General features: G+C 28.7%; 1 protein-coding gene across 2 annotated transcripts; it reads left to right on the top strand.

The window, feature by feature from the left end:
- The first annotated feature begins 1,420 nt into the window (after positions 1-1,420).
- Positions 1,421-17,558, top strand: LOC132929567 (myophilin). Of its 2 annotated transcripts, none has more exons than XM_060995006.1 (4): positions 1,421-1,750; positions 15,255-15,457; positions 16,625-16,745; positions 17,128-17,558. In XM_060995006.1, exons 1-4 carry the CDS (start codon positions 1,574-1,576, stop codon positions 17,308-17,310), a joined length of 684 nt encoding a protein of 227 aa, XP_060850989.1. In that variant the 5' UTR covers positions 1,421-1,573; the 3' UTR covers positions 17,311-17,558. The 2 variants fall into 2 exon arrangements, with proteins under 2 accessions (XP_060850989.1, XP_060850990.1); XM_060995007.1 differs by lacking the exon at positions 1,421-1,750 and adding an exon at positions 10,518-10,798.
- Positions 17,559-19,273: the final 1,715 nt, after the last annotated feature.

Here is a 19,273-nt window from a genome sequence, read left to right as displayed (position 1 = left end):
TATTATTATATTATTATTTAGGTGCAGTACTTACGGTATAAATCCTTGTCGATCGTAAACACGTAGTTGATGACGTAGGCAATATCCGTCGGCATCATCTGTAAATTTAATTCGATATCTAGTTTTTCGCTCAGTCAAAATGTCAAATTGCACTCGTTCCGATCACTATAATATAAAACTTATTTACTAGCGAATTTCAGATAGGAAGAATAATTTATTACTGTAATTTATTATAAAAGTTAATTATTTTTGTTATAATAATTACATATTTATATTAGTTTAAATATTGCTACATAATATAGTTACAATTTCAAAATATACTCATTTAATATTTTACCATTCACGTTTATTTCTAGTTAGTTAATAAAGTAATAATGTACCTAATGACGTTGATTGCATCGAGTAAAATTATAATATTTTGATTTTAGTAAGGACAGTTCAATTCGCGAGATGGTTTCGATTTCCTGTAAATTTAAACAAGACAAAAATAGTACAAAATGTATATAATGATTAATGATATATAGTGTACAGCTACAGCATGATACCTAAAATGTATTGCCAACATGAATTTTTGCTTTTAAAAAACCATTTTGTAATCAATTTAACATTATTTTTATTTCATCAGTGTGGTGAACCTCCCAATCTGATTATACTTTTCAACGATCAGTTGACCAATAGCTATACTAATAAGTAATAATACTATAATATTTTATGAGTAGATACCTACGTTAGAATACAACTGGATAACAGTGGTTCTCAATCTTTTTAGGACTATGACTCAAAAACATTCCCAAAATATTTTTCCCTAAAAATCTATCGCGACCCACATGGTTTCAATTTTACAGGATCAATAAATAATTCCAAAAATGTATAATACTATATGATTAAAAACATTTTCACGACCCACAGTTTGAGAAACGCTGGTGTTTAGTGATGGAATCGGAGTGCAGTGTAGTGTACACGGCACACATCGAAATCATCAGACAAACGTACACTGATAAACACAATTTTCTCGAAATCACGATTTATGGATATTGTATAATATACTATATTATAGCGATTATTATTTGCCATTTAGGTAATAATTTTATATCTAAGATCTTTATTTTGAACACTCGCGGGTCGCGTTTTGATTGGTCATTGTAACACGTGCATAAGATCAACTGGGACAGCGACGACATAATAATAAATTGTTTTTGGAAAAAACGCCTCCTTCCACTACTGTACAAGTTATAGGCTTATAGCCGATGGACCTAATCGGTTCGCGCGATTGGTATTCTGGTAATCGGTTATTTGAGACTACGACCACCACCGAACCATGCAAATACGGGAATTTTGTTGATAATAATAATATTATATTATTTATAAATCATTGTATCTATTCGTCTCTTCGTGTTCACGCAATTTCGGTCTTCGGCATGCGGTGTGCGTAGTCGCATAGAGATTTCAGTAGTATAATAGTGTTGGTGTCGGACTGTTGGGGTGTTTGACTAACAATCGGACCTCGCCACCGTTGCTCTTCTGTTGTATATTATAATATTATTTAACATTTTAAGTTTCGGCCGATTTAAAGATGAGAATCAACTTTTTAAAACTATTTGCACTGAGCCACCTGACTCCGGTCCAGAAAGCCCATCTATCGTACGCGGTACGCAAGGACATTGAAGTAAAAGAGATCCAACGATTGTATAGGATGAAGCGATTTCGTCAAATGAAATTAGACAGAATAAATCAGTCTAGAATTAGAGCAGTGAGTGGTTTTTTTTTATTTGTTTCTTACGTTACATTTTATAAAATCAACTATAATTTTCATTACCTATATAGTATAATTAGATCACTTCAGCCGTTATGGTTATATAGGTTCTAACAGTAATTATTTTCGTTGAAAGTATAAAAGAAATAATAAAAACTAATATTGTATGATAGCAAATTTAATAGTTAGAAAAACGTGCTATGTAGTAGATATTACATTAAATACTAACCAGTAGTTCTCAAAGTAAGCTTAGGGAGTAAATCATGATTAGTATTGTTATTTGTCTGGTAGGATAGGTACATACGTTTATTTGTGTTACATTTATTATATATGTATAAAAAATACCGATCGTTTTTAATCTGGTTTTTCTTTTAAGAACATGGTATTGATGTGTTACACACAAATAATATCTATACCACGGTTATCTATACATTTAGATAACCGTGATCAATACTTAAATTACTGTTATGATTAATTATATAGTTACCAATAGAGTTGATTTGGAAAATTGAACGGACCAAACGTCTTTGGGATATAATAGCAGGTGAGTAAGTCATAGTTTATTATTTTTTATTTTAAAACAATTTAAAATCAAATTTAAACATTTCGTTACTACCATTTTAATCATACATTTCCTACGCTTTTATAACTACTAAAATGTACAGGCCGGCGAGAACTTTGGTGAGCCCCGGGGCTGATCAATTCCGGGCCTTTTTACTTATATGTACTTATTTTATACTTGACTTAACCGGACCCCCCCCCCCCCAGAGTTCCGGGCCCTGGGGCTCTGACCCCTTCTGCCCCACCCTCTCGCCCGCCTTGACTATTAATAATTGTTTTTTTTCTACATAGCAGAAGTTGTTTGGAAGAAAATGTAATTTTCGGAATTAATGATATAAGGATTATAAATGATTGGGAGAAAGGGGTAGCGATCCGTTCAGCATTTTATTTACTACTATAAAAATAAATAGATTCATTTTAATGAAATTAAACTTTTAGTTTTCACCAAAGTTTAGTGTTCTCACACTGTGCTCTGTGGATCCTTAAGTTTAAGCGAGTGATTTAGGGGGGGGCTCCGTGAGACTTTTTCAAATTCGATATTATTAGTTCCATGCATTGTTATGATTCATAAGTTATGAATAAAAATAATCATGATTTATTATTGTGTCTTGTTCAAAATTGATGTCCCTGGTTTTTGGGGCTTCCTAAATTTTTTAGCAACTTAAAGGGCTAACGAGTCAAGACTGCACTAACATAAACTGTAAATATTTAGACTGTTCCAAACAAGTTTGGAATAACCCGAGCAGCCGCCGCCCGGTCGGAGCGCTGTATTGGTAACATGTATCGTTGTTACTCCTTGTCGTCGCTGGCTTGACTGCATCTGCGCGAACTTCGATGTGTTTTTGTCCTCATTCTTTTCAAACTTATTTGTAATTGGAATAGAGTATATTTTGTGAGAAAAATAGAATTTTAATGCGTCATTATGATAAGGTTCCATGTTAAATCACTAACTTAAACAACATGTGTCTAATATTATTGGTAATATTTGTTAATTATCTCGATTGTTAAGTATACTAACTGACATTGACTCAGTGTTCAGCAATTATTGTTGTAAAATTAATTTGATTTTAGATAACATATTATGTATGTTTACGTATAGATAAGTAAATGTAAATAATATTACCAAAATAATAAATTGGTTACAAAAATATAAAAATTACTATTTGTTATAATTAAATTCTTATTTAAATGTGTTTTTCGTGATTGGTAAAATTACTAAAGCATTATTAAAGTTAGCTTTAAATTTAAGCAATAAAATTCAGTTTGTTTAAGTGTAAGATTAATATTTAATAATTTATTTCGAAAATGTGTATCTATAAATTAGCAGTTTAGATAACACACTTACCGTCGAGAACTGACAAATGACAAGTACCTACTAAAGTACTAAATAATATTAACCGGAAAAATGTATTTATTTTAACTATTATTGCTCTTTTTTCTCCAATAGTTACCTAATATAGGAATGATTACTTTTAGAAGAATTACCTATTTTTTTTATAATGATTTTAAATTTCTCATCTTAATAATTACTTCGAGAAATTACAATAATTCGAGGAAATCGAACGCATATTACCTATATGTATTTCGTTACTAATTATATCTTCTCTTTACGTTAAGATTAACCTGGTTCTTAAGTGTGAGAATTTGTAAATATGTAGGCATGTATTATAATACTAAAAACAGTAAAAACGTAAAAAAAAGCTTTGGTATCGAGGAATTTCGCTAAATTTGTTGTAATATATTATTAAATTATCAAGGTGAATAACATTTTTTGAAGTTAGATATTAAGTAGTTATACAATAATTAAATAATAATTATAGTTAATTTGTTCAATCCTGATTAATGAAGAATAAGAATATTATATTTACTGTATAATTTATATTGACTTACTATTTGTTGTAAATTATCATGCCAATACAATAATATAATAATATAATGTATACATTTTTATACTTATTAAAACGCAAAAAAAGCTATACCACTATATATAATTCAACATTGTCTTAGTATTTGTTGTATACTGTATTAATGTTTAGGATCTGTCTTTTATTATTATTATGGTCATCGTTATTTTAAAGTAAATGAATTATTTTACATATTATGTATGTATATATTTTAAATTTTTTACGATATTAAACTTTTAAATATTTTTAATTTTGTTTATAAATTAAATTAACCCACAATGGCTAGGTTTAAATATAGTGTTCAGCTTTATTTTATCTTTCAATGAAAGAAAATAAATGGCCCGATTATCGTCATTTTATACATAATTGATAGATATTTGAATATATTATTTGATATTTTTATTTTCTTGACCTTTAACTTTCAAGTGGTGTACAGGTATTATTCAGTATCGATTTATCGAAATTTTAAAAATATTTTATTGAAAACGATTAGGAGTTCGAATGATAAAATAATGAGTTTCAAAACATCAGTGTGACCTTTAGGGACAATTGAATGTGTATTTATATAATATTAATATATCATTAAGACGTATAGGCATTGATTAAATATACTAATATATTTAATCAATGGTATAGGTATCGAAGTATAATTAATTTTTGTGGTTTAATCGAAGAACACTATTTTTAAACGGGTTGGCCATTCTCAAACGTTTTGTGTACGCGTAAAGACCATTAGTACAACATTTTATAACGAGGTGTTTGCCAAAGTTCGTGCCTGCTGTTACACTTATACACCAATGGATTATTTTTATTTTATTATTTAAAAATTTTTAACCATGGCCGTGTTTGAACAGTTTTTATTTATTCATTTTTGTTAATTTGAACTTAAATTTTTAAATTGGTATCTCGTATAACTGTGAAAGCCGTGTTTATCATATCTATATAGTTAATACTTAATTATAATTTTAATTGTACCAAAATTAATAAAAACGATGCTTGTTTGTTTTTGTATTTCTCAATTATTTAAATATATTCGAATATCCGATATGCATAGCTAATTTGAATCAATACCTTAATATGTAATTTTCAAAGTTTGTGTAAAATACTGGATGGATATTTAAGTAAAATAAAACTATTTTTTTTTTTGAAGAAGAATATGGTTCATATCAAGAGTTTAAGAGTAATGTATTTCAAATTTCATGTCCAACCATGTCTACCATTATTAACGACTATATTTTGTTAATTAAAATTTATATATTATTATTATTATTATCTCTTTCTAAAATAGTTATCCATTATTTTCATTCCACAACATCTTATTATTTTCTTTTAACCGTATCATTATTATATAAATAATACCTTGTAATAACATGTAATATGTTGACACATTGTAAGTTTAAATAAATAACATAATAAAAAAATTTCATTACCTACGTCCGTCGTGACTTGTGTTGCCGTGAGACAATAATAATGCGAAATTAGTATTTCGAGAAAAAGGAAAAATAAATTGTTTTTAACGATAGTTCTGGTCTATACTCCTCGTTGTGTGTATCAATATTATGGTCTATCAATACAATAAATTTTACGTAATTGATTTCCCATTAAGTGTACTAATAAGTTTAGTATTATCTATATAATGTATAAATAGTTAATGTTATCTTATTTTGTTTTATGTATCAGCTGTTGCCTGTTGATCGCGTGTTTTTCAGTAATGTAAATACTAAATGAGATATTTTTAACGCATTTCGTATTTCGATTAAAAGCGTTATTGTTTATTCCTTATATATGTATAATATTATATTAATTCGGTTAATTAATGTCACTCGTATAGTCGTATGTCATAATATTAACGCCGTCATGTCGAGTGTGCTTTTCCCCTAACTTGTTTAAAATTGTCTTATGAAATATCGTTTTTGTAAAGTAGTATTTTTGTTCAAGAGAGTCATTTGTACGACACAGTGAACAATTTTTGTATAATATAACAGTCGCAATAATTTAGGTTAATCGTGAAAATGTTTTTGGCAGTGTTCCTATATTTTGTTTGTTTTTTCAAAAGGAAACATCGATTGACATTGACGACCGTATGCCATTCGCATGTTATCTAATTATATTAACAATTATTGCGTTCGCAAACAGGAAAATGGTGATTACACTATATAATACAAAACTTAACATTTGTTTTTGTTTTGGCTACATTTATATTTATCCATATTAATGAAAGACAATGTCTGTGTGTAAGCTATCCACAGCTAAGTCTATAGCGTTCTCGGTTTTGAAATTCGGTACATATTATAGGTAATATTAATTATATCTGAGGAAATGCACATTTTTAAAATTTTGCACTTTAAAGGTACTTTTGCGAGGATTTGTAAGCATACGAAAAACTATATTTGTTTTTGTATATGCATATTATATATTGTTGCCGTAATTTATAGAAGTTAAATAGTTATAGTTATATTAATTGTATATCATTTTAGAGTACCTACATAAATAATATATAGGTCAATACTAATAAATAATCATATTATGATTATACATTTAGATATTTAGACTGCGAGATTATATATTTAAACTCATTATTTCATTAAATATTAACCTTTTTTAACATGTTTTATTACATACATTTTAGGAAAACAATTACATTTTTATTATTTTATATCGTTATAATTGTTAAAGCTGGTTAGTGTTTACTTTTTTGAATTTCAATATTCATTTTATTCCATAATCTGAAACAGAATATTATATTTAAAGTATTTCGATCTAAAAAATTTAATTTCATACAAGTAGTTTGTATTATTTATACTTTTGATTGCTTTAACGAATAAACTATATCCATTCGAAAGTTGATGTTTATTTATCGAAGTACTTTAAAAAATATATTCTGCTTTGGTGTAAGGAATTAAAAATGCATGTTGTCATTTAAAAAAAATATAAAACTTTAAGTATTGTCTTACATTTAATGGATCACCAGCAGTATACTGCAGATGATTGTAATCGATCGCTATGTGTTCGGAGTGTGCGGTATATCGTATACTGGTATAGAATAGATAAATATTATATATTTTAATGTTTAGAAACCTTTACTAATTTATTTTTGAATCGACGAAATTCATAAATACAGAATGACCCTAATGCCTTCTTTCTTATAAAATTATATACGCCTCGTGTATTTATATTTCAATGATTTCATGAATAGGGATAATTATTGTTTTCGAATAATTCAAATAAATTGCAGAAGAAATAATAAAAATCAATAAGTGATTCATAACATCTATAGTTTTGTAATATTTCAAGGACAGTATGTGCATAAAAACTGATTTACATCTTGTTTGGAAAAATTTTAAATCGTATAAATGATTAAACATGATAAAAATGTTCATATTTAATAAAATTTATTAATTTTTAAGTTTTTTCCAACATATATATATATATATATCATTCGACGATGTAAGACGCTATTATCTGGCGTCTATTCTTAACCGACTGGAACGTCTGGAACGAACTGCCATCCGTTACCAGATATCCCACTTGTGCTAACGACATTATTTTGTCCTAAATAAAAACACTAAGAGAGACGAAAATATTATATCTACATACTTTAGACGTACATCTTATTTTTAAGTTTATTCTTTTTCGGCCGTAATGTCCGTCATGTTCCATTTTGGAGGACTATACCATTCACTTATCGTTTATACAACTTTCCTTTAGTTAGTTGAACAGTATTGGACTGTTATTATTGTAAATTTGGATATTTTTATTTGAATAAATTTATTCTAACATTTTGTCTAAATATAACATAATATTATCATACACTGTAGTACACTGTACATTTATGTAGTGTATTAATGTATTATAGTATACATTGTTTATTGAGAGACGTTATCATACTTTTATGGTGTATAAAACATGAATTATTTGATTAATATTTGTGGTTTTAGCCAAAGTAAAATCGAATATAATTGTATATTTGGTTCGGTTGTCATCACAATGTCGTATTTGAGTCTTTTTATTTGTATTCTATAAAATCAACTTTTTACTTGGCACTTGTTTTTGTTTTGTTCTTTTAAATTTATCTAATCGAATAAAAACATTTAAATAATTGAAATTTTTATTTTTTATTATAGAAACAAATCATTAAATGATTTCAAAATTAATTATATTATATTGAATTACCTAAGTGTTTATCGACGTCCAACAACATTTAAGTTTGTTTATTTTTGAAAATTTTGATATTTATCAGTTGTTTATGTTTTTAACTTGTTTTCACTTGCACCAGGACAGCGGATATTAAAATATGACGAGGCATAACCAATTAATTAAAAAAATTAAACGTCGTCAATACTCAATTTACACATCCATATTAACTTTTAACTTCTGTATAAACATTCACCTATCAAGTCTAGTTCGTATCTTTCGGCACTCAAGTACCTCCGATGTGTTGTGTTAAAAAGATATTAAAAACGTTTTCCAGTGACTGTTAATTGTAATTAACATTTAAAACAGCAATAACAAATTAGCACAGAATACAAAATGATAACTAAAGTACTCTATAATAATTTATAATACGTTGGATTATTTTCAAGACTGGTGTTTCGTAGTAGAGTCTTAATAACATGTCCATATAGTCTATATGACTGGGTGAAAATATAATTGTGAAACATGTATACTTTTAATCGAAAAGATACAATAAATAAAAACTATGTAAACATAATGTCGTTGCGATGTATACAACTGCGCACACTCGCGTTTAAATCGAACACTATACGATCTTGCAATTTATCAAAAACGATGTCGTGGCGTCGTCGGATATACTTGAAAGTTGAAGGCATTTTTGGCAACGAGTTTTGGGAGGAAATTGTTTTCATTGTAGACCATATTCGTCGGCTAATATTATTTCATTCATCCACCACACTTCTTGCCGTGAAATTTATGTTACACGTACATACGGAATATCGCATTATTATTAATTATACAATTTCATTAAATCGTCCGAATCCACGGGTATTGTGGGTGCCAAAACTCTGGCCAACTGCATTTCTTGTATCGTTTATTAAATATAATATTATGTCTACCATATAAATTTATTATCGTGTATATATAATTATGTACCCAACAGTCGTTGTAATATACGAACTCAGAGTGGGGGAAGCAAAAACAGAATAGCATTTTTTTTCATCTAGGTGACGCGATTGTTTTGCGCGGGAGTGAGTTTGTTTGTTTTGATGTAAATGGGCGTCTCATGTTGTGTGTATTAAATAAACCACAGACAGTAAACTGAGCCAAGCTATGTATATTATTTTAATTTGTGTTTTTTAATGGATACCTACAAAATATAAAAAATGGTAAAATTTCTGTTTTACACGAAAAAAAATAAATAAAAAAATGCCATAAACATAATTGTGCCAGATAAAATTATGAAATTGAAGTGACTTGTGTCTGTTTAGAAAGAACGCCCAGGAAATCAAATAAATGCCAATACTCGTCTTTTTCTGTTTATTATTATATAATGCGTACTATACTACTCTTCTTAATATTATTATTATAATAATTAATACCCATATTGTCCACTTGATTTCGAGGTGATCTATTTATTACTTACTATATACTCATAGTTTCGATAAACATGGGTCATATGTATCTTATATTATTATTATATGCCTAATTTGAATAAATGATTAAACATTTTGTAGTAAAAAACATTTTTTTCGTTTCAATTTGTACCCACCAAACTATAACAACGCCGTGTCTTACGTAAATCCGGTGATTTCTATTCTAATATAAATATATAATGATATTATGCTGTCTGTCGTACTTCATTGATGCATCCAATGCGTCGATATACAAGTGGTTTTAATTTCGCTGGATTTGCCGGATTTATGGTATTGTACAATAATTAAATTCGATCGTATGTTAAGATAATACGGTGGGACTGTGGGACAAGAAAAGAGGAAAGACCCAATTAGTTTTTTAACATGTATATTTTTTTAAATTTATTACATGACCAAGGATTGGTATAGTATCTGGCTTATCAATACGTTATTGGTGTACAAAATATCAAATATTTAAACAAATAGCTTTTTAAAGTTTAAGTGAACTTAGCATTTATTTGGAAAATGAGTGAGTGGACGGTTATAAATGGATCACCCCATATATACGGGTATTATTATTATACATTACTGGCGGCGCGGCGCGAGTGCTCTGCCGAGAAGTCATCTCCACCGTGATCTCGACGGGCAATTAAACAGCGTCTAAAAATAAACGGGTGACGGCGGACGGGCACACGCTCTGCGTATAAAGACCAGTCTTGGCGGGACCGGTGGCATATACGTCGCAGCTTCCGATCCGTCTGTCGTTTTCATAACAGCTCTCGGAATTCCATATTATTGTTGTACTACAGCGTGTTGTAGGCGTGAGTGTGAGGTGCGCTAAGACAACATCGCCGGACGTCTAATATCGCGATCAAACTGCACAGCAAACAGACACGCGGTGGCGTGCTAGAAAACCAACGGTAGTATCGTTGGGCTCATAAACAATATTATTATACACATCGGTGGACGGAACAAACGCGGAAAAAATGCCGGTAAGAATATACGAACCAGTACTACGTGTGTAGATTATTGTCGTAACTACAGTCGATCTCGATAACTTAAAATTCCAGATGGTTGGAGTGGGGGGAAATTATGATAAATATCAAAAACCAATCAAGTGTTCAGGTATTTGACTGGTGTTTTTTTATATTCGATATACGAGTTAAAGAGGTTAGGTTAAGTTTAAGTCGACTGTATGATAATATATTGTTTAAAATATACATAAATTCGTTTTGAAAATATTGTTATTATGCAATGGTTAACTGAATTTGTTTAGCGATGGGGCAATACATGACTGTTGACAAACATGGGTATTATAAATAAATAAATATGAATTATGAAGACGAAAGGTGTTGCGGTTTCCAACCTTTTTAGTTGTGTGGAACACCAATTTTTTGAACCCCACTTATACCATACCTATTTTATTTATATTGTAATAATCCAATATTAAATATTTTTTTATCATAAATACCTAATAAAGTAATAACTATATAAATATTTCAAAACTTAATGTGACCCACAGTTTTTTTTTTTTGGTCTGAATTAAATCATGATGAATTAATTTTTATGCTCAGAACATTCGGATAGATATAATACAATGCATTTAACAGAAAAAGAAATGTGTGGCTCTGCTGCAGCGATTAAATTATTGTTATTTCTTTCTATAAAATAGTTTAGCAGTAATTAAAATTTGTATTTGCATTAGGTACCTACATAGAAAAATAAATGTTATTATCCGAAACAAAGACTAAGTTTACAACATTTTGGACATAAGTCACCCATATACTGCAAAGTACAAGATGTAAGATATGTACGAAAGTACGATGAATTGTGAAAGATATATTAATGGGGTATAAATGTATATAATGCAGAAAGTCGTAACTGAAAACACGACGCGTTCGCCGTATTATTACAGCTATGTGAAAATAAAAACTGTCACCCCCTGTAAAACAGGCAATGAAGTCACGTTTAAAAATACAACTATTATATTTCAAAAGTTTAGTTTGGAGCAACGGTTTTAATGACTTCCGAAACACGTCAACACCCTGGCGCACGCGACCGATAAAAAACCACACCGAACACATCCGCGAGTATCATTTTATTTGTATAATATAATTATTTTGCGGAAAATCGAGGCAACTCCGTGACCGTCGCCACATCGCACCCGTCAACATCAAAAGATCAAAACGAATAGTCACATTTGAATATTAATAATAATAAAAATTCGTTTAAACGCTGATGTATAATATAATACATATATTTATATGTATATTATACATTGTAACTTTTCGGAAATTTGCCAATTTTTTTTTTATGGCATATCACGTATGGATGGCAGCATTTCGCTTTTGCATCACGATTTTGCTTAAACTAATTATTTATATGTACGTCAAAAATATCCGCGAGACGAGACCACACGATTATTTACTGACAACTGCAACCATTCATATACTTGACTGTACTATATAATATCGCCGTGGGCGAGCCAACGGTCTGTTCATTCATCCCAAAAAAAATATCCATTAAATATTATCAGTATTCGGCTATTTCGCACTGTCAAGAGTTGAGAAATGATTGCTAATCTTTGCCCCGCAATTTAATTGTCATATAGTGTATTTTATAATACAGTAGTGATTTGTCAAAACGGTGAAATAGATCAGTTAAGTCATACCTACATTTCTGCGCCCCACGAACGGCGCCACTCAATGGGACTGCTCGAATTCGTTTAGAGGTAGTATACAATATATACTATTATGATGTATAGGGGATAATGTAGTATTATGAAGTGGCGTGGCGCTGACTTATATTGCTATTAAATAATCATCGAACGCAATCGCGTTTCTTTAAAAACATGTCGGGTTAAACACAGTTGCATCGAGTCTGCCTTACAAAATTACTATAAATTAGTGTTTTCACGTTTACAATATATACAGGGTGTATCACAATTATCAGGCACGTTTAAATGTAATTTTAATGTAAAATTCTCATATTTCCATGATACAACACCGTGTATATATGTATATATAACTCCGGTGACAACATACTATATTTTTTGTAGGTAGGTACGCGTTCGTCTCTTTTACAACACTTTTTTTTTACTATACTGCAGTGGCGACTTGAAGGCGGGCGCCACCTCCTTCGTCGCGCGCCACAGTAAACCACCACCGCCTCGCCACCATACATCCATTATCACGAATCTTAAATTATCGTCATACGACTCATACAAGTATTTTGCAATATTACCATACCCACTATACTACTATTGTATTATATTATTGTATTGTATTGTATTGTATTGTATTATTATTATTATTCAGTACTTTTGTGATAAACGAATGCGGAACAATTTCAATATCGTTTTCTGTATATAATAATAGGTATAATATCGAGAAGTTAATAATATTTACTTGAATTCTGCACGACGTGTTCAAATGAAGTAAATAAAAATAAGTATATTATTTTTACCGACTCGCATTGGCTTGTTTTTATTACGACCAGAGACGGATTTACACAGTTTCCGCCCATAGGCAAATTTTATTTTTCCGCCCCATTAAACTTATCAACGAGAAAACGTATTTTGAAGTATTAATTTAACATAACTACTAAAAAAATAGATCATAAAAACTGATACTAAACAATAATTATTGGTTATGTTCATAAACTGTTCTAATCAATAAAATATATACTAATACAATATCTATTATAAAATATAATCTATCACCGTTTTTTTGAATAAATTTGCCTGACGCTAAATCCACCACTGATTACGGCGACAATAATTATACCTGTATATTGTTATTATTATTAAAAAATTTCTAGTTTTCAATATAGCATTTTGTTATGATCAAAAATTATCTTGTAAAAAGTATAACTTTTAAATTATTTGTATTAAATCGATTTGGTATTTTTTTTTTTACAATATATTATTCTAACTAGGTAAATATTTTAATTAAGTTCATGTATGTCTGAAAATATTTTGTATTTAACTTTGAAGTTATTTTGATTGACTTTTAACTACAGTACCATAAACAAATTTAGAGATCTTGTATTAAATTTATATAAATGGTCTTGTGGACCAATAATAATGGGCGTATGCCGCTTTGGCGAATCGACCCAAAATATGGTTTGTTTGATCGACCATTTTTCAACTCAAAATACCGTTTGGGTGGTATGAAAATGCTTATAATATACACTCAATAATTAATTAAACAAAATCATACAAAATATAAATGATTAATAATAAGTCCTATTTAAAATAAATATTGGTATAGATATTTATAATATAATTATTATATAGGTAGATAGTAATCTACAGTCAACAAGTTATAAATAAAATAACATAATATAATTAGTACATTTTAAAGTAATCTATTGACTTTGTATGAAAATGCTCATAATATACATTCAACAATTAATTATTTAAATTTTTAATTATAGTGATTATAATAATGATTAGCAATAATATCATCCGTATCTGTCACCTGGTTTTTACCTCCCATATAGATAAAAATAATTTCACTCGCCCAAACGGACTATTATTTTTTTGGTCAAAATTATTACCTTCGTCTAAATGACCATTGCCCATAATAATTGTCCGTTTACCTTCGGTGATAAAGATTATGCACTTTGTGTGTTATTATTGGTTTACTAAAAAAATGAACTATATTAATATATTATATTATAAATTATAATTTCTCGGTTTTGTGTAAAACTAATTACTTGCAGATAGGAAAAAGAAGATGGACCACAATGTTTGTAGCTCATTAAGTTACCATATCATATTATATATTATGTATATATGATGTGTTTTATTATTTTTTTTCATAGAAACCAACATTTATATATAATATTATACATATCAACCTTTGGATTTTGGACGACTGCCAAAAAAGCAAAGCGAAAGTCTGTTTTCGTTAACGGGCTCATAATATGTTGTATAATATAATACTCGACGCGTGGTCTAAAAATAGGTATAATCGCAAATAATAATAAAAAAATCTCATTAAATCGAAACGATCGAGGACGTTAGGGAAAAAATACATATATCTATTATCTAGTTTATATATGTATATAATATTTGTTCAAAGCTGGGCAAGTTCCATTTAAACCAAAATTAGTTTAAAATATGTACCTAGTAAAATCAAATTATTTTCTAATAATATCGATAAAAAGAATTTAAAGAATTTACAGAATTACTATCTAATTTTTTGAAAAAGTTTTTTAAATTAAAACTAAAAATCATCAAACAAATATCATATCGAATCATAAACAATATTTTAACGCGTGGGTAATATAATTCGTTAGGTATGCAGAACAAAATCATTCAGATATATACTATATATATATAGATATACCTATAATTTGTTTTAAACTGAGAGTATTTATGTGAGTACTGAGTACCTACGTCAAATACAGAAATTTCATTAAAGAATAAATGTTTTTTGGCAGGCTAAGAACAAGGAACAAGAAAAAGAAATGTTGGAGTGGATTGGTAATGTTTTGGGCGAGGCGGTTCCCAGCAATGTCTCGTACGAAGATTATTTGAAGGACGGCATCGTGCTTTGCAACCTCATCAACAAGATTGCTCCTGGATCGGTGAAAAAAATACAGACTAAGGGTTCAAACTTCCAGTTGATGGAAAACATTCAACGGTACGTTTTATATTTTTTTATATTTTTTAATTATTTCAATAGTTAATGATTGTCTTAAAATTTTAGTGCTAATAAGTACGTTTATGAGATTTTTTTGAATAAGCTGGGATATTTTGTTGTCTTTTGATCGGTTTGTGAGAGGGGGGGCACTTCCCCATTTTATAAAAATGGGACTGTCCGCAAAAATCGACGTGGACGGATAACTATTTATCCCATACTGATGAGTATATAAGCGAGATGAGTATGTTAAGTAATAATATTCTAAAATGCTCATAATTCTCTAAAAAATATGGTAAAATCCGACGAGAGACGATATAATGTTCTTACCCTTAATTTTGATAATATTATAAGTCATTTCATCTTAATATTTATGCTAAACTTACAAAATTAGTTTAACTGAACAAAAATTTGCCATGCTGTATATATAATTATGACAGAGACAACATTTGCGGGTGTACAGTTTTTTTTTCATTCAAAAACAAAATAATCACGTCAGTTTTCAAATTTCTGCGAATTCGTCGATGACCGATGAACATACATAGTACATAATATTAAGTTATTTACGAACTATGTAAACAGTAAACGTTGAGTAATTAGTATAAAATATAATATAGTTGTTATTATTGTCAATTGTCATGATATTATTCGTTCCTAGAAACGAAAAAAAGTTACACGAATTGTTTAGTGTCCTAAACTCCTAAATGATTCAAAAAAGAGTAATGAGTACCTATGTAAGATACGTATATTCTATTATTATATAAGTTATATAAGTAAGACAGATTAAAATCACTAAAAAATATATTCTTACGGGGGTTGTTTTTTAGGGTGATTTTATAATAAAAATGATATGTACCTATACGCCATTTCCTCGAAACGTATAATTTAGTCATTTGTTAGTTATTAAAAACAACATTTTTGATAAAAAAAAATCTTTTTTAAGATTATAATTTTCGAAGTTTTTACTTTAATAATTAATAGCAAATAACATATTTTTTTAATTTCTTATTCAAGAAGCAGAATATTTTTGGAAATACTTCAATGTATATGATATGATAAAAAATGTATTTATAGAAACGTGACAAACACTATTTCTGATTTTTATATTTATAAAACATTGATCCTAATTGCATTTTATACGTTTATAAATATCATATTATGACTGTATAGATTTCAAGCGGCCATCAAAAAGTACGGTGTACCGGAAGAGGAGATTTTCCAAACGGCCGATTTGTTCGAACGCAGGAACATACCGCAGGTGACGCTCTGCCTATACGCCCTCGCTCGCATTGTAAGTACACAAACACAAAGCTTATAATATTAACCTACAGTACTACAGTTGTGCATAAGATGTATATATTTAAAGCAATAGCTATATTGTATCAATTTATTGTGCTTGCATTTTCATTTTTTTACTTTAACGAATAGTTCAGTTTGTAATTTTAATAAATATATGTAATGACGACTAATTACTGAACACCAAAGTGCACTTGCACTAGTTGCACTATAATATTTAGTTCTATTTTTATTAATAACAATAATAATGTGATAATCAAGAAACATTTGTTACATTATCTTCACTATAAAATGTCAGTGCAGCAAAACTGTCATTGATTTATGGCAATGAACAAATAGGTATAACAATAAGTAATATGTGTGTATTTTTTACGTAGACCCAAAAGCATCCGGAGTACACGGGCCCGGCATTGGGACCTAAAATGGCTGACGCTAACAAGAGAGAATTTACTGAAGACCAGTTGAGAGCATCCGAAGGTCACCTTAACCTACAAATGGGATACAACAAAGGAGCTTCTCAATCGGGATTGGGATCGTTCGGTAACTCAAGGCATATGTAATAAACAACTATCAGTCAATGTAAAACGCACACGCCTTACAACGACGACGTGTGCTATGATTATTCAATTATTATATTAAACTTTATTATACGCGGAAATGCGACATTATTACTATTATATTATGTATTTAATTTTTTTCAAAAAGTTCATATTATTTATACACAGTTTTTATATTATTATATTATATACAGCACCTATACTAACATTATTAATTTTTAAAATAAATCAAAGAGTAATAATTTACAAAATTCTTATATCTTCTATTATATAATAATATTACCAACCTATTGATCATGTGTGCTGTGAGTTAGGTTAAATTATTAGATTTTAGGTTATTTAAAACCTTGAGGTTCATATAACTAGAAAATTCAAAGATTTTTGACTAGGAATTAAGTCATTTCCACGAGTGTTTGTGCAAATGATTCTTGTATAAAGTGCGGTCATCTGGTTTCTCAATAATGTTGGTGATTACACAGCATGAAAAGGTCCAAAAAAGGTCTGCATTGTTGTTTGTTGCACATTCTTTGTGAGCCTCATAAACATGCTCGGGTTGGAAATGTACATACCTCGTCATCCAACACTGGCTCAGTGTGGGCATTCCCTAGTAATTACATCCTTTAAGGGCTGTGTAATAGAATTATGGATGTGTCTGTCCTTGTACCACTCCTCAGCATTATTTTAGATTCATAATACAATCCTCCTTTTTATATTGTTCCTCATTCCACCCCCACTTATATGATGCTCAAATGTCTAGCATCAATACGGATCTGTATCTGTATTTTTTATTTTTTTTCTATCAAATAATAGGAAATCTAAATTTGTACATAAAATTATCTTGTAAATAAGAGCACATGCTCATGTATAAATTTAATAAATAAATAATACATAACGTTTAGTTGCATACAATATTATTGTTCTTACATATACGCAGAGTATATAAGAACTTAGTAATATTTATATATTTTATTTAAAAATGTAGTTATATTGTGTACTGGATGACTGAGATTTATGCTTAAGATTCTGAGCGGAAGATAAATGTATTTGTTTTACAATCCTTTTTTACTAGAATTTTATTAGAAAAAAATTAGCTTATAGTCACAGGTAACTTTTTTTATGACTATTTGAAGTTCAATTTTGACAAATTGAATGTTTAAACATACATGGCATATGCTAACGAGTTTTGTTATTAATTAACCAAAAATATTATTGAAATATTTTAGGTTGTGTGTGTTACTTCATTATCATTTTGGATGCACAATGAATTTTTAAAAATATTTTAACTTATCTTAAGAGCTATTTACAGTATGGACATATTCACAATCGCTCTATACTACAAATGTTTAACTTACAAAACAATAAAAATTATAAATGAGTTCTACATACTATATTATTAATAGAAAAAAAATTTACTTATAATACTTAACAGAAATTAAGAATAAAGTATCTTAAGGTATAGAGACCGACGTATCTGTTCAGAATATTTTTTGGTACTTTTATTTCAAATTGAAAATTAAAATTAGAACTTATTTTTTAATTATATTAGTACTTAATTAAATATACTACTATACTTACAATTATTAATTTATCTAATGTTAGTATTTTTTTTTATTAATACATTTCGCTAGTTTTCCATCTAGTCACTGAATATTTGAATATATATAATAATATATTTGTTTATTGCATATGTACCATTTTCTGTGAGCATCAAAAATTCCTACTCTGATAGGTTCTTTTATGTTTATTGACCATTAAATAAGTTTGTGTTTGCATTACATAAATATTGGCTACATGAGCCAAAAGTTAATAGATCTCATAATTTTACTCCGTGCTTCTGAAACTACAAAAATCATAAGTTGAATGCTTTAATGAAAAAATTTACTTTAGTAGGTAAGTCAAGACAATGTAAATAAAATCTTTATAAATTCTCAGGTCACATGTTTATTGTAGGTACTACTTAAATAAA

The sequence above is a fragment of the Rhopalosiphum padi genome, chromosome 4 (genome assembly GCF_020882245.1).
Source record: "Rhopalosiphum padi isolate XX-2018 chromosome 4, ASM2088224v1, whole genome shotgun sequence".
In the NCBI taxonomy this organism is placed as follows: domain Eukaryota; kingdom Metazoa; phylum Arthropoda; class Insecta; order Hemiptera; family Aphididae; genus Rhopalosiphum; species Rhopalosiphum padi.
Note: the sequence above shows the minus strand (reverse complement) of the source record. Positions and strands in the feature narration are given on the sequence as shown.

Excerpts from the sequence above, each read along its gene's own strand:
- LOC132929567 (XM_060995006.1), top strand. The coding sequence starts at position 1,574 with ATGAGAATCAACTTTTTAAAACTATTTGCACTGAGCCACCTGACTCCG. Across the intron at positions 1,751-15,254 it reads ATCAGTCTAGAATTAGAGCA|GCTAAGAACAAGGAACAAGA; the intron begins GTGAGTGGTTTT and ends GTTTTTTGGCAG. Across the intron at positions 15,458-16,624 it reads TTGATGGAAAACATTCAACG|ATTTCAAGCGGCCATCAAAA; the intron begins GTACGTTTTATA and ends ATGACTGTATAG.